The sequence below is a fragment of the Capricornis sumatraensis genome, chromosome 11 (assembly GCF_032405125.1).
Source record: "Capricornis sumatraensis isolate serow.1 chromosome 11, serow.2, whole genome shotgun sequence".
NCBI classification, from domain to species: Eukaryota; Metazoa; Chordata; class Mammalia; order Artiodactyla; family Bovidae; genus Capricornis; species Capricornis sumatraensis.
The window spans coordinates 51,192,887-51,208,705 of record NC_091079.1 but is presented as its reverse complement, the minus strand read 5'-3'; the positions used below and the strand labels follow the sequence as shown (position 1 = coordinate 51,208,705).

The 15,819-nt window shown below is 39.0% G+C and overlaps 1 protein-coding gene across 1 annotated transcript in view; it reads right to left on the bottom strand.

Moving 5' to 3' along the window:
- Positions 1-15,819, bottom strand: part of PREX2 (phosphatidylinositol-3,4,5-trisphosphate dependent Rac exchange factor 2) — a 294,556-nt gene that overhangs the window by 218,475 nt on the left and 60,262 nt on the right. Inside the window, exons 2-3 of the mRNA XM_068983504.1 lie at positions 4,380-4,451; positions 1,047-1,169 (exon numbers count right to left, since the gene is read on the bottom strand). Of these exons, the coding sequence (XP_068839605.1) occupies positions 1,047-1,169; positions 4,380-4,451 (195 nt within the window). The remainder of the gene's footprint in view (positions 1-1,046; positions 1,170-4,379; positions 4,452-15,819) is intronic.

Here is a 15,819-nt window from a genome sequence, read left to right as displayed (position 1 = left end):
GTCTGGATTAAGTGGACACAAACACACGTGACTTAGAGTTGTACCCAAGGAAAGTGTCATCTCGCTATGCTCAAGGAGTCTCTCTCCTTCATAGAATTATTTTTACAGAATATTTTCTGATACTTAAAATTACATGTACAGAGTCTGCTCACTATACAGATCTAGAAACTACACATCATTACTTTATAAAAGACCATCTATAAATTAAAAAATGAATGAAAATGGATTTCAATGACAAAATACTCATACACGATTTTTAAACAGAACACTAATCGTATAGCATTTTGATAAATAAATGGATTCTAATGGGTATTCTGAAAATTAGCAACAGGAGAATGATAGAAATAGAGGCAATACTTTTCTTTTGTCAGTATGAATGCCCTTTAGTTCTGAAAACAATTTTCACTATACAGGTGGCTTCTTACCTTGCAAATCAACTGCATAAATAATTTCAGCTATCATGTGCAAAGAGATGAAAATGATCATACAAGCATGACATCTAATTTGAAACAACTGAGTACTGACTGGCTTGCTCTTCTTCTGCACTGCTCCGTACAAGCCTCTGAGAAAAATTCAGATGCAAGCATGTGCATACCTTGAGGGACCAGGTCTGTTCATCTCCAGGTTTGTCAGAAGTCAATGAACAAGAGAACGTTTTGACTAACACAAGGCTCATCGCACCATTATAAGAGTGAGGATTTTCTGCCTCAAGAGAAATGCTCCATGTTTGAGAGTAACATAAAAATCCATTCATTATGAACAGCCTGAATATTCATTAGAATTCAAAGCTACAGCGGATGCGAAAAACTAATTCGTTGGGAAAAAAGAAAAGCCTGTTTATTCTGCACTGAATAAAATGGCTGATGCGAGGCCCCCTCCCCTTTTCTGGCTCTAAGTGGAAGATTTCATTGGCCTTAAAAGACCCCGAACTCTTTTTGGTGTCATATTTTACTTCTAACCCTGAATTCCCACATACTACTCTGCCGAAAGGGAAACCTTAAATGCTAGGGGGGAATGCTTTTAAAATAAACAGAAATTGATCCTACAAACTGAAGAAAGCAGGTTCCCACTTCTTGCTGAGCGTTAGGTTCTGGATGTAAGCACTCTTCCACGACCTTTAAGAATTCTTTATGTACTGCAAGTATATCCTCAATGTTTGAGAACAGCATCTGTAAATAAATGTGTAAATGCAATAGTGAGGCAAGCTGGGAAAAAAAAAATCCTATGGGAATATAGTATTTTCTCTCCACATTGAGAACACTGGTGGAGAGCTGCCCTTTCCCACCCACCCGGCTGGCAGAGCACCCATTCTGTCTGGACGTCTGCTCCCCTCCCACACAATTCTGGAAACCACCGAAAACCTGATCCAGGTTCTCAGGACAATCCCAAGTGACTGAATCCAAGCATGACAGTCCCATCCCACAAACGACAGTGGGCTGCAGGTAGAAAACCAGACTTGCTGGCCGGCTTTAGAGGAAGGGCTTCTCTGCTTGTAGAAGTTATTGCTATGAGCGTCAAAGTATTGTCATGTTCCCATGAGTAACAGGAATCTTTTGCTTGCAACCAAAAGCACCCAAACTATTAATAAAATACTCCATGGTAAGGAGAACAGATAAGTTATTACTCAATTCAATGGGAAATAGAAATGCCTATAAAATTCATGGGGACTTTTTATTTTCAGTAAAATAACAGAGCAAGTTAGGATCCAAAATAAATATCAATGATTACATGTACAGTTTAAATGAGCAGTAACAACTATGGCATCATTCTCATTTGCTATCTTTCCCCCTCTTTATTCCCCAAAACTCTTCACAATTTTCCTTCCCTATGGTTTAAAAGGAAATACTCATACATTTGCGAGCTGAAGGTATTGTGCGGACATTTTCTGCACCAATGGACCATCCAAATCATTTGCTCCTCAGGAGTCAGAGCCTAGAAGTCACAATGGGCCACATCCCGCCTTCCAGGCCCCTCCAGTAATCCTTTCACACATGGTTCAACTCCCTCCCCCTCAAAGACTTGGAAGTTTTTGGACTTGAGGTTATTTTTCTCCTTCCTTTCAAACATTTCCAAGGTCTTGGCAAAAAAAAAAAAAAAAAAAAAATTCCCGTCTTCTACACCATCCTCATAAACCTCCATTTCTTTTCCCAAATCCTATTTTCTTGTTTTCTCGCTGTCATCCACACAGGTGCCTGGCACAGAACGTATTCTGTGGCATTATACTTATACTTCCCTGGCATTCCTCTCCTTGTTATTCTTTGGAACTCTGAATTCAAATGGATATATCTTTCCTTTTCTCCTTTGCCTTTAGCTTCTCTTCTTTTCTCAGCTGTTTCTAAGGCCTCCTCTAACAACCATTTTGCCTTTTTGCATTTCTTTTTCTTGGGGGTGGCCTTGATCACTGCCTCCTGTACAATGTCATGAACCTCCGTCCATAGTTCTTCAGGCACTCTGTCTAGCAGATCTAATCTCTTGAATCTATTTCTCACTTCCACTGTATAATCGTTAGGGATTTGATTTAGGGCGTACCTGAAAAGTCTAGTGGTTATCCCTATTTTCTTCAATTTAAGTCTGAATTTGGCAATAAGAAGTTCATGATCTGAGCCACAGTCAGCTGTTGGTCTTGTTTTAGCTGACTGTATAGAGCTTCTCCATCTTTGGCTACAAAGTATATAATCAATCTGATTCCGGTGTTGACCATCTGGTGATGTCCATGGGTAGAGTCTTCTCTTATGTTATTGAGAGAAGGTGTTTGCTATGAACAGTGAGTTCTCTTGGCAAAACTCTATTAGCCTTTGCCGTGCTTTATTTTGTACTCCAAGGCCACATTTGCCTTTTACTCTAGGTATCTTGACCTCCTACTTTTGTATTCCAGTCCCCTATAATGAAAAGGACATATTCTGGGGGTGTGAGTGCTAGAAGGTCTTGTAGGTCTTCATAGAACCATTCAACTTTAGCTTCTTCAGCATTACTGGTTGGGGCATAGACTTGGATTACTTTGATATTGAATGGTTTGCCTTGGAAACGAACAGAGATCATTCTGTCATTTTTGAGACTACATCCAAGTACTGCATTTTGGACTCTTGTTGACTATGAGGGCTACTCCATTTCTTCTAAGGGATTCTTGCCCACAGTAGTAGATATAATGGTCATTTGAGTTAAATTCACCCATTCCAGTCCATTTTAGTTCACTGATTCCTAAAATGTCGATGTTCATTCTTGCCATCTCCTGTTTGACCACTTCTAATTTACATTGTTTCATGAACCTAATGCTCCAGGTTCCTAAGCAATACTGTTCTTTATAGCATCGTATTTTATTTCCATCACCAGTCACTTACACAACTCAGTGTTGTTTTTGCTTTGTCTCCACCTCTTCATTCTTTCTGGAGTTATTTCTCCACTGCTCCCAATATGTAGCATATTGGGCACCTAACAACCTGAGGAGTTTATCTTTCATTTTTCTATCTTTTTGCCTTTTCGTACTGTTCGTGGGGTTCTCAAGGCAAGGATACTGAAGTAGTTTGCCATTCCCTTCTTCAGTGTACCACGTTTTGTCGGAACTCTCCACCATAACCTGTCCATGTGGGGTGGCCCTACACAGCATGGCTCATAGTTTCATTGAGACAAAACTTTGCCAGCAAAGGTCCATCTGGTCAAAGCTATGGTTTTTCCAGTAGTCATGTATGGATGTGACAGTTGGACCATAAAGAAAGTTGAGCACTGAAGAACTGATGCTTTTGAACTGTGGTTGCTGGAGAAGACTCTTGAGAGTCCCTTGGACTGCAAGGAGATCAAACCAGTCCATCCTAAAGGAAATCAGTCCTGAATATTCACCGGAAGGACTGATGCTGAAGGTGAAACTCCAATACTTTGGCCATCTGATGCGAAGACTGACTCATTAGAAAAGATCCTGATGTGGGGAGAGATTGAAGGCAAGAGGAGAAGGGGACGACAGAGGATAAAAATGGTTGGATGGCTTCACCGACTTGATGGACATGAGTTTGAGTAAGCTCCGGGAGTTGGTGATGGACAGGGAAGCCTGGTGTGCTGCAGTCCATGGGGTGGCAAAGAGTCAGACACGACTGAGCGACTGAACTGAACTCCCTGGCATTCCAGTGGTTAACTCTTTGCTCTTTAAATGCAGGTGGTAAGGGTTCGATTCCTGGTCAGGGAGCTAAGATCTCACATGCGTAGTGGCCAAAATAAATAAATAAATAAATAAACCAGAAATGATATTGTAACAAATTTAATAAAGACTTAAAAATCAGCTTATACTGGAACTGGAGAGAAGTGGACAAACCCTGAGGTAACATCCCATGGGTGACATTTTATCTGAGGGGACCATGTGCTGGGGTCAAGAGTCAGCTGCACCTCCTCACCTTCACAGTTTCTTCTGTTACATTTTTGTCAAGCTTTGATGCTGCGCACTGGTTCATCCGGTGCAAGAATGCCTGCAGGAAACAAGAAAAGATATTATGAAGACAACATGGGGTTAACCAAGTAACTAAGTGTTGATCCAAATCAATTACTTTTTTATAAGAATGCAGTAACTATCAAGTGTAATAGTTTTGTCGTATCAATAAAAGACAGAAACCTTGTGCATTGTTTGTTTCTCCTACCTGGGGATTATATTTCCTTTATAGTTTGGGACAGGGCCAAAAGTGATCATGTGGATATGAATTAAATGTATTTACCAAGATCTCAAAGTTCTGCAGTAAAATACTTAGAGTCAAATGTTGCCTAAACACCTAAGTCTTGTGAAGCACAAAGGATCAGAATTTAGCCAAAAGGGGACTTTTAATATAAACAAAAGGGCCAGAAATTCTAAAGGGATCCCTTTACAAGTGAGAGAGATTGAGGGAGTGAGGAAGGAAGGGAGAAAGAAAAAGAGACTTTTAAGAAGGAATGGAAGAATTTCCCATCCTCTCCTGCCTGCCCCGAGTTTTTGTATTTCTGGGATCAGGTTCAGAGCTCTCTCAAGCCCTATGGTAGGCAAAAAAGTTCATTAGTATTTCAAAGATCTAGACTCTTCCTGGTGGTCATTAAGCCCGTGATGAAATAAGCTATTATTTTTACAAAGAAAACAAAAAAGAGTTATTTATACTGGGCCTTAAAAATGTTTAGAAGGAAAAAAAAATGACTTTCCATCCAGCAAATCTGGTCTGGGTCCTCAAAACAAGGTCCATTAACTATCTAGAGACCAGGCGAGATCATTCCTTCCTTTATCTGTCCTAAAAGCTCCAGCTACTACCTGCCAAGTCAGGGCACACAGAAGCTGGAAGGAATCTGGAGATACTCCACCAAACAAATGAAAATTAATGTAAGAATGTCTGTAGTGTGCAAGGCTCTTCTGTCTATGGAATTTTCCAGGCAAGAATACCAGAGTGGGTTACCATTCCGTTCTCCAGGGGATCTTTCCAACCCAGGGATCAAACCCAACTCTCCCGCATTGAAGGCACACTCTTTACTGTCTCAGCCACCAGGGAATCCCATATTTACAAAGATTTAAAAGATTAACAAAACACAGGATTGTTCATAATATTCCAAAATCATTACCCTCAAGACATTGTTAATAACAATACAAAATGACACAACACTTCTGAGGACAACTTAGTATAAATCTCAGATTTTTAAGTGGGCGTTTCCTTTAACCCAGCAATTCTATCTCTTGGAATTTATCCTAAGAAAATTTTCAGACAAGGGGTTTCAATGTATTGATTATAGAATTAAAAACAGGGGAAACAACTTAAAAGCTCATCATTAAGGGGATCATTTAATATATTATGGTACATGCAAACTACAGAATACTGAGAAAAAGTGTAATCAGAAGTGGAATGAGATGAAAAGTATATATACATATATATGTCTGTCTACAACAGATATCTGTAAAATATTGTTTGGTGAAAATATGACTAAGCATACTGGATGTACACATACATACATACTTTCACATATATATGCATGTTTGTATACATATCACATACATGTGTACACATGTATAATGTCAGAGTGCATTCATATTAAAATTACGTGGCACACACTAAAATGCAAACAGTGATTACTTCCAGGTGGTAGGAAAGTGACCTTTGTACGCTTTCTTATTTTTAGAATATCTGGCTGTGTTCATGTTAGAACTTTTGTAGAACTTGTGTAAAGAGAAAAACAAAACTATCTAAAAGAAACAAAACAACTGAACTGCAGCATCTCACTCCTAGCTTTAGCTTCAGCACCATCTTGATTCCTGATTCAGTGGGTTCACGTTTCAGATTCCGTAACTTCAAAGCCACATCAGTACTAACAGCCTCATCTGAATGTAAGAATTCAGCTGAATTAAATAAAATGAATAAGAAAGTATTGGATGTCACCTTAACTTTCTTATTAGAAATTTGTAATACAATCTTTTAAAATACTATCTAAAGTTAGGTATAATTGGCAATGGAGAGAGATTTTCAAATTTTCTGGCTTTAATACCCATTTTAATTAGTGTTAATCCTTATTTAACTTATATGCAGAGTACATCATGAGAAACGCTGGGATGGAAGAAGCACAAGCTGGAATCAAGATTGCCAGGAGAAATATCCATAACCTCAGATATGCAGATGACACCACCCTTATGGCAGAAAGTGAAGAGTAACTAAAGAGCCTCTTGATGAAGGTGAAAGAGGAGAGTGAAAAAGCTGGCTTAAAGCTCAACGTTCAGAAAATGAAGATCATGGCATCCAGTCCCATCACTTCATGGGAAATAGATGGGGAAACAGTGGAAACAGTGTCAGACTTTATTTTTCGGGGTTCCAAAATCATTGCAGATGGTGACTGCAGCCATGAAATTAAAAGATGCTTACTCCTTGGAAGAAAAGTTATGACCAACCTAGATAGCATATTCAAAAGCACTGACAGTACTTTGCCAACTAAGGTCCGTCTAGTCAAGGCTATGGTTTTTCCTGTGGTCATGTATGGATGTGAGAGTTGGACTGGGAAGAAGGCTGAGCACCGAAGAATTGATGCTTTTGAACTGTGGTGTTGGAGAAGACTCTTGAGAGTCCCTTGGACTGCAAGGAGATCCAGCCAGTCCATTCTGAAGGAGATCAGCCCTGGGATTTCTTTGGAAGGAATGACACTAAAGCTGAAACCCCAGTACTTTGGCCACCTCATGCGAAGAGTTGACTCATTGGAAAAGACTCTGATGCTGGGAGGGATTGGGGGCAGGAGGAGAAGGGGACGACAGAGGATGAGATGGCTGGATGGCATCACTGACTCGATGGATGTGGGTCTGAGTGAACTCTGGGAGATGGTGATGGACAGGGAGGCCTGGCGTGCTGCGATTCATGGGGTCGCAAAGAGTCGGACACGACTGAGGGACTGAACTGAACTGAACCTAATTTTCAATTTTAGGTTTTTTTTTTTTTAACAATATCTTTATCAAAAATGCTCCTTAGCTCTTCCCATTTATTCTTAAAACAGCATGATGCTCTGACCACCGAGTTTACATTTCATATTGACCACATAGGAAACAGAACCTCTCGTGCAAGCAAAACTTAAACTTCACCTCTACATTTATAAATCTTATCATCATAAACTAAACTCAGTCACATTCTGAAACCAGCAAATTAAAGAAAGGAATAGTGAAAATGAGTCAAACTATGAGGCAAAAGAAAACATACAACCTAATAAAGTAAAGTCTATCTTTATCTGACTTTTTATCTTCTTATCCTCCGTGACAATACGGAACTTTTTGTTTAACTGCATGTGAAACAAAACCTGGAACTTCTTAGCATTTCTAACCAAGCATTTATGTTTCCCAAGAGCCTCATCTTATATAGCAGTGAAGGCAGGATTTAGACGCTTGCTTGAGAGGGCAAAATCATGAAAAATGACATTTTCTACAAAATGTGTAAGTCTTCCTTTCCGAAGATAAATGATGTGTTTTCAGAATCAAACTTGAATAACCAGAATCTACAGAGTCCTTTCAAACTTTGGTAATTGGGGTATTTCATCATTTTCCTGTCAATCAAGGCAGCATTAATATTCTAGTCACAAAAACACATGAGATTTAGTATGTTGTTTTATCTCTGTATTCATTCATTCTCAGAGATTCAGAATCTCATTGGAATTAGATCATCTTCAATCTGATACAAATATAAGGAAAATAAGGACCAGAAAATGGCTTTAATGCCAGTGGTCCTCAAACTTTTCATTGTGTATAAGACTTGAAGAGTTTCAGAATGCCTTATCTTCTCTTCAATTTGCTTCACATCGTTTTCCTCTCAACAAGAGTTTGGTAAAATATATTAAATGCCATACATTAGTTAAAGAAAGCTAAAGAAGTCACAAATTTGCTACCACATCATCCAAAGAAGGAAGAAAAGTCATTCAGATATAATAGGGAGATGCCAGCTTCATCCCTGTCTGTCCATCTGAGCCACTACCAGCTCAAAAGTGAAGTCCATGACGAGTTTTATCTCAGAATGCATTTGCTTATCTTATCATTTCAGTGAACTAAATTATAATCTTTTTCTCCCTCTTTTCATCAGTAAGACACACACAAATCACACTCCGAAGTCACACAGATTTTAACAGTTCACACTTTTAATTCCAGATACCTGATGCCAATTTGAGTTTCATATCATATAACCATTAAACCTTACTACTCCTGTAAATATTCTGCATTCAGAATGATCTTAGCATTAACCCATCACCTTGAAAATGTGGCTATTCAATATGAATAGAGATGTATAAATTTTACATATGAAGGTGAAAAGGGAAAGTTTTAAGAGCAGCTGTGCTACTACAGGGAAAATGTATTCTCATTTCATGAAAATAGGTGGAAAAAATAAGATCAAATATTTTCCTTTACCTCTTTAACTTAAGATAACAACATCAAAAGTCTTTGGAAGATAGTGTTTTGTTTTGTCTTCCTGAGAGAAAGACAAAGTTCTAAATAAATGGAAAGGGCTTGGCACTTCTGTGGTGGTCCAGTGACTAAGACGCCATGCTCCCAATGCAGGGGCCCAGGTTCGATCACTGATCAGGAAACTAGATTCCACATGCTGCAACTAAGATCCAACACAGCCAAGTAAAAAAAAAATTTTTTTTAAGAAAATATAAAGGCTTGCCATTGGAGTTTGCTGTGAACTCCTGATTGACCGTGGCACCATTTAATTGGAACAAAGAGGTCAGAAGGGGGAGTAGTTGTTGGAGTTGGAGAATCAGAGTTTGTTCTAGCCATGTTGAGTTTGAGATGCCTACTGGACAACTATGTAGAGATCTCAAGTAGGGAGTCAGCTGTACTGATCTTTTTTCTAAAGGGAGATTGAAGCTGAAGTTGAAAAGTTGAGTGCTACTGGCAGAAAGATGTAACTCAGGGACAAAGACAGTCTTCATAACTCAAGGAAGAGAGAAGAGACAGCTGGCTCCTGTTCATTGGAGAAAATATGTAGGAAGAGAAGGAAAAAGGCCCCAGGACAGAACCTTGAGAGCATTCTAACATTTAGAAGTCAAGTGAAAGAAGAGAAACCACAGAAGCCAGGAAAGCAGGAGCAAAATCAGAAGAGCGTGGTGTCGCAAAAGCCAACAGAGAGAGGGTTTCAGGAAAGAAGTGGGCAACTGATTCACCAGTGCAGAGAAGTCTGGTGAGCACAAACAGATGTGTGACTTGACAACACAAGGTGGGCCACTGGTGATCTTGACCATGGTGCAACCAAAGGAATGGGTACAGGAGAAATGGAGAATAAGAAAATGGAGTTGGTAGGCACAGAGGTTTCACTTCTGTTCAGTTCAGTTCAGGCGCTCAGTCGTGTCCGACTCTTTGCAACCCCATGAATTGCAGCATGCCGGGCCTCCCTGTCCATCACCAACTCCCGGAGTTCACTCAAACTCACTTCCATTGAGTCAGTGATGCCAAGGGACTCTCAAGAGTCTTCTCCAACACCACAGTTCAAACGCATCAATTCTTCGGCGCTCAGCTTTCTTCACAGTCCAACTCTCACATCCATACATGACCACTGGAAAAACCACAGCCTTGACTAGACGGACCTTTGTTGCCAAAGTAATGTCTCTGCTTTTAAACACAGAGGTTTAAAAGTATTTAAAGTTTTGCTGAGAAAAGGAGGTGGATTTGAAAAGAAGTGTATATATTTTTTAAGCTAGAAAATACTAGTTCAATTCATCCAAGTTACATTTTATGTTCCCTTAATATACTTTGGTGAACCCTTCATAAATTTTCCACTCCACTGGATCTCATTTTTGCCTGAAGACCCACTGATTCCAATTTTGAAGTAGGACTCCTTCCTTTACCATGGAAAAAAGTAACAGACATGCATATTGTGGTGCTAATATCTGTAAATTTAAATACATATTATGCATGCATTATAACTATTAACTACTAGACAAAATGCTACAATATTATATTTAATTTGCATGCCAGGCATTGTTCTTGGCAGCGATTCTTAAACAGTTTAGCCCCTGGACTCCTATACATTCTTAAAAATAAAAACTGCCAAGAGCTTTTATTTGTGTAACATATCTAACAATATTTAATATGTTAGAAACTAAAACTAAGAAAAATTTCAATATTTGTTAACCAGAAAATCATGTATAAATTTATTTTAAATTAACAATTATAAACCAATTATATGTTAACATATCTAACATACTTTTAAGAAAAACAGCTATCTTTTCCTAAAAAACTTCAGTGAGAAGTATGGTACTGTTTCATAGGTATGCAAATTTCTTTAATGTCTGGCTTAACAGAAGACAGCTGGATTCTCATACGCTTCAATGTGTTGTGATACGTTGTTTGAAAACATTTTATTTTTAAAATTTATTCATTTATTTTTATTTTTGGCTGGGCTGAGTCTTTGTTGCTGTGCAGGTTTTTCTCTAGTTTCCACGAGAGGGGGCTACTCTCTAGTTGCAGTGTATGGGCTTCTTATTGAAGAGGGTTCTCTTGTTGCACAACACGGGCTCTAGGGAACTCGGGCTTCAGCAGTTGCGGCATGTGGGCTCAGAAGTTTCAGTTCCCAGGCTCTAGGAATCAGGCTCGGTAGTTGTGGTACACGGGCTTAGCAGCTCCACAACATGTGGGATCCTCCCAGATCAGGGATGGAACCCATGTCTCCTGCATTGGTAGGTGGATGCTTTACCAGGGAATCCCTGGAAACATTTTCAGTCAGAGTTGGAAAGGAAAAAAATATGTTTATTTCTAGAACATTTTCACTGCATTGTGAATATTCTTCTTTAAAACAACATCAAAATTCAGTAAGTGATAGTTTCTTAAAGGTAGTCATGATGTGGAATATGACATCATATCAATGAACTTCTTATACTCTGCTATGTTGAAACCCATTGATCTATCCTGCAATATGAAGGGACCTTTTATCCATGCTTGATGTTGTAGATTTTTTATTAGCGATTCACCAAGAGATATATATCTTCCAATTAACACATTTTATTGTGTGGATCAAAAAACAAGATCCAACTATATGTTATCAAAAAGAAACCCATGATAAATATAAACACACATAGATTGAGAGCCAAGGGATGGTAAAAGATATACCATGCTAACATTAACCAAAATAAAGTGGGAGAAGCCATATTATTTTCTGACAGAGCAGACCTCAAAAGCAAGAACAGTTCTCAAAGATAATTATAAAGATGTCAATTCTCCAAGAAGACATAACAATGCTTAACCTGTATGGATCTAACAAGAGCATCTAAATGCAGGAGACAAAAAAGGACAGAACTGCCACAGAAAATAAATGAGTCCACAGTCATTGTTGGAGACTTAACTTTTAATCAGAAGTGGAAATATCTAGTAGGCGGAAAATCAGTAAGTATATAACTGAACTCAACAGCATTATCAATTGGCTGGATATAAAATAACTATATCCAACAACAGCTATGACCAACCTAGAGAGCATATTAAAAAGAAGAGACATTACTTTGCCAACAAAGGTCCATATAGTCAAAGCTGTGGTTTTTTTCCAGTAGTCATGTACAGATGTGAGAGTTGGACCATAAAGAAGGCTGAGCACCGAAGAACTGATGCTTTCAAACTGTGGTGCTGGAGAAGACTCTTGAGAGTCCCTTGGACTGCAAGAAGATCCAACCATTCAATCCTAAAGGAAATCAGTCCTCAATGTTCATTGGAAGGACTGAGGCTGAAGCTGAAACTCCAATACTTGGCCACCTGATGCGAAGAGCTGACCCACTGGAAAAGACCCTGATGCTGGGAAAGATTGAAGGCAGGAGGAGAAGGGTACAACAGAGGAGGAGATGGCTGGATGGCATCACCGATTTGATGGACATGAGTTTGAGCAAGCTCTGGGAGTTGGTGATGAACAGGGAAGCCTGGTGTGCTGCAGTCTATGGGGTTGCAAAGAGTCAGACATGACTGAACGACTGAACTGAAAGTGAACTGAATTGAACAACAGCAGAAAGTACATTCTTCTCAAGCTCACATGGAAAACTAGCCAAAATAGATCATATTCTGGGCAATAAAACACACTGTAACACATCTAAAAACATAGATATCATACAATATCTGACCACAATGGAACTAATTAAACTAAAAATCAAGAATAGTTAGTTAAAAAAGCCCAAAATGCATGGATATTAAACAACACACTTCTAGATAACACATGGGTCAAGTAAGAAATCTCAAGAGATATAAAATATTTTGAAGAAAATGAAAATATTTGTAAGAAGCAGCAAAAGAAGAACTCAGAGATAACTCTATAGCATTGAAAGCATACATTAGAAAAGATTTTAATCAATAATCTAAGCTTTCACTTAGGAAAGAAGAGCAAATAATCCAAAGTCAGCAAAAGGGGGAAAAAATATAATAAACATTAGAGAAGAAATCAGCAAAATTTAAAACATAAAATCAACACCAAAACTCAACAAAACCAAAAGCTGTTTCTTTGCAAAAATAAATAAAGCTAATAAAAAATGAAAAACGGGACATCAACAGAGATTGCATGGACATTAAAAAGATAATAAAGGAATATTATGAATAATGTTACTACCACAAACAATAACTTAAATGAAATGGATCAATTCCTTGACAGATATGACCTGCCAGAATTCACACAAAAAGAAATACAATTTGAATAGGACTTTATCTATAAAAGGAACTGAATCAATACTTATAAACCTTCTAAAATACAAAGCACCAGACCAGACAAGTTCACTGGTGAATTCTATCAAACAGTTAAAGGAGGAATTACATCAATTCTTCCGAGTCTCTCTCAGAAGACGGAAGTAGAGGAAATACCTTCTAACTTGTACTGTGAGGTCAGCATCCCTAATATCAAGATCAGACAAAGATCTCACAGGAAAATGACACCAATATCACTTATAAACTAGATGCAACAATCCTAAACAAAATTTTAACAAATAAAATCCAAAGTGTATAAGCAAAAACTATAAACCATTGGAAAATGGGAGTATTCCAGGTATGCAAAGTTGGTTCAACATTTGAAAATCAATTAATGTAAGCCATCAATAGTATAAGAAGAAAAAACACATAATCCTATCAATAGATGCATAAGATGCGGCTGACAAAATCTAACAGCCATTTACGAAAAATGCTCTTGGCAAACTAAGAATAAAGGAGAATGTCCTCCACATTATAAAAAGTCTTTCAAAACCTTCAGTTCAGTTCAGTTGATCAGTTATGTCTGACTCTGCAACCCCATGGACTGCAGCATATCAGGCCTCCCCATCTATCACCAACTCCCACAGCTTGCTCAAACTCGTGTCCATCGAGTTGATGATGTCATCCAACCATCTGATCCTCTGTCGTCCTCTTCTCCTCCCACCTTCAATCCTTCCCAGCATCAGGGTCTTTTCCAATGAGTCAGTTCTTCGCATCAGGTGCCCAAAGTATTGGAGTTTCCGCTTTAACATCATTCCTTCCAAAGAATACCTAGGACGGAGCTCCTTTAGAATGGGCTGGTTGCATCTCCTTGCAGTCCAAGGGACTCTCAAGAGTCTTCTTCAACACCACAGTTCAAAAGCATCAATTCTTCGGCGCTCAGCTTTCTTCACAGTCCAACTCTCATATCCATACATGACTACTGGAAAAACCATAGTTTTGACTAGACAGATCTAGCAAAGTAATGTCTCTGCTTTTTAATATGCTGTCTAGGTTGGTCATAGCTTTTCTTCCAGGGAGTAAGCATCTTTTAATTTCATGCCTGCAATCACCATCTGTGGTGATTTGGGAGCTCAAAAAAATTAAGTCAGCCACTGTTTCCACTGTTTCCCCATCTATTCGCCATGTATGGATGTGAGAGTTGGACTATAAAGAAAGCTGAGTGCAGAAGAAGAGATGCTTTTGAACTGTGGTGTTGGAGAAGACTCTTGAGAGTCCCTTGGACAGCAAGGAAATCCAACCAGTCCATCCTAAAAGAGATCAGACCTGGGTGTTCATTGGAAGGCCTGATGTTGAAGCTGAAACTCCAATACTTTGGCCACCTGGTGCGAAGAGCTGACTCATTTCAAAATACCCTGATGCTGGGAAAGATTGAAGGCAGGAGGAGAAGGGGACAACAAAGGATGAGATCGTTGGATGGCATCATCAACTCAATGGACATGAGTTTGGGTAGGCTCTGGGAGTTGGTGTTGGACAGAGAGGCCTGGCATGCTGCAGCACATGGGGTCGCAAAGAGTTGGACACGACTGAGCGACTGAACCGAACTGATGGGACCGGATCCCATGATCTTAATTTTCTGAATGTTGAGTTTCAAGCAAACTTTTTCACTCTCCTCTTTCCCTTTCATCAAGAGGCTCTTTAGTTATTCTTTGCTTTCTGCCATAAGGGTGATGTCATCTGCATATCTGAGGTTATTGATATTTCTCCCAGCAATCTTGATTCCAGCTTGTGCTTTATTCAGCCTGGCATTTTGCATGATGTACTCTGCATAACAGTTAAATAAGCAGGGTGACAATATACAGCCTTGACATACTTCTTTTCCTATTTGGAACCAGTCTGCTGTTCCATGTCCAGTCTAACTTGTTGCTTCCTGACCTGCATACAGATTTCTCAGGAGGCAGGTAAGGCGGTCTGGTTTTCCCACCTCTTGAAGTATTTTCCACAGTTTGTATTTAAACACTTACAGCCAGTATTATACATAATGGTGAGAAACTAGAAGCTTTCTCTAAAAGCAAGCAAATAAAACAGAAAAGGACTCACAGATACAGAGGGGAGGGGAGTGGGGAAAAGTCAAGACAGGTGAAGAGGATTAAAAGAAACTAAATAAGTCACAGGGACATAATGTACAGCATGGGGATAATCAATTTCTTACGATAACTTTGGATGGTGTGTAATATATAAAAATTCTGAATCATGTTGTACACCTGAAATTAATGTAATATTTTAAGTCAACTATACCACAATAAAGGGGCTTCCCAGGTGGCTCAGTGGTAAAGAATCCTCCTGCTAATGCAGGAGACAAAAGAGACTTGGGTTTAATCCCTGAGTTGGGAAGATCTCCTGGAGAAGGAAATTCAGTATTCTTGCCTGGAAAACTCCAAGGACAGAGCTGCCAGGTGGGCTACAGTCCAAGGGGTCTCAAAGAGTTAGACTGGACTGAGCAGGAAGGCACTACAATAGATAGAGAAGATTAAATTGTTAAAAGAAGGAACAAGAAGCTTTCCCACCGAGATCAGAAACAACAAAGGATGTCTCCTCTTACCATTTTATGATAAAAGACTGCTACTCAACATATACAAAGAACTCTTAAGACTCGACAAAAAATGAATAGCCTATTTAAAATGGGCAAAAGTACTGAACAGACACCTCATCAAAGCAGATAT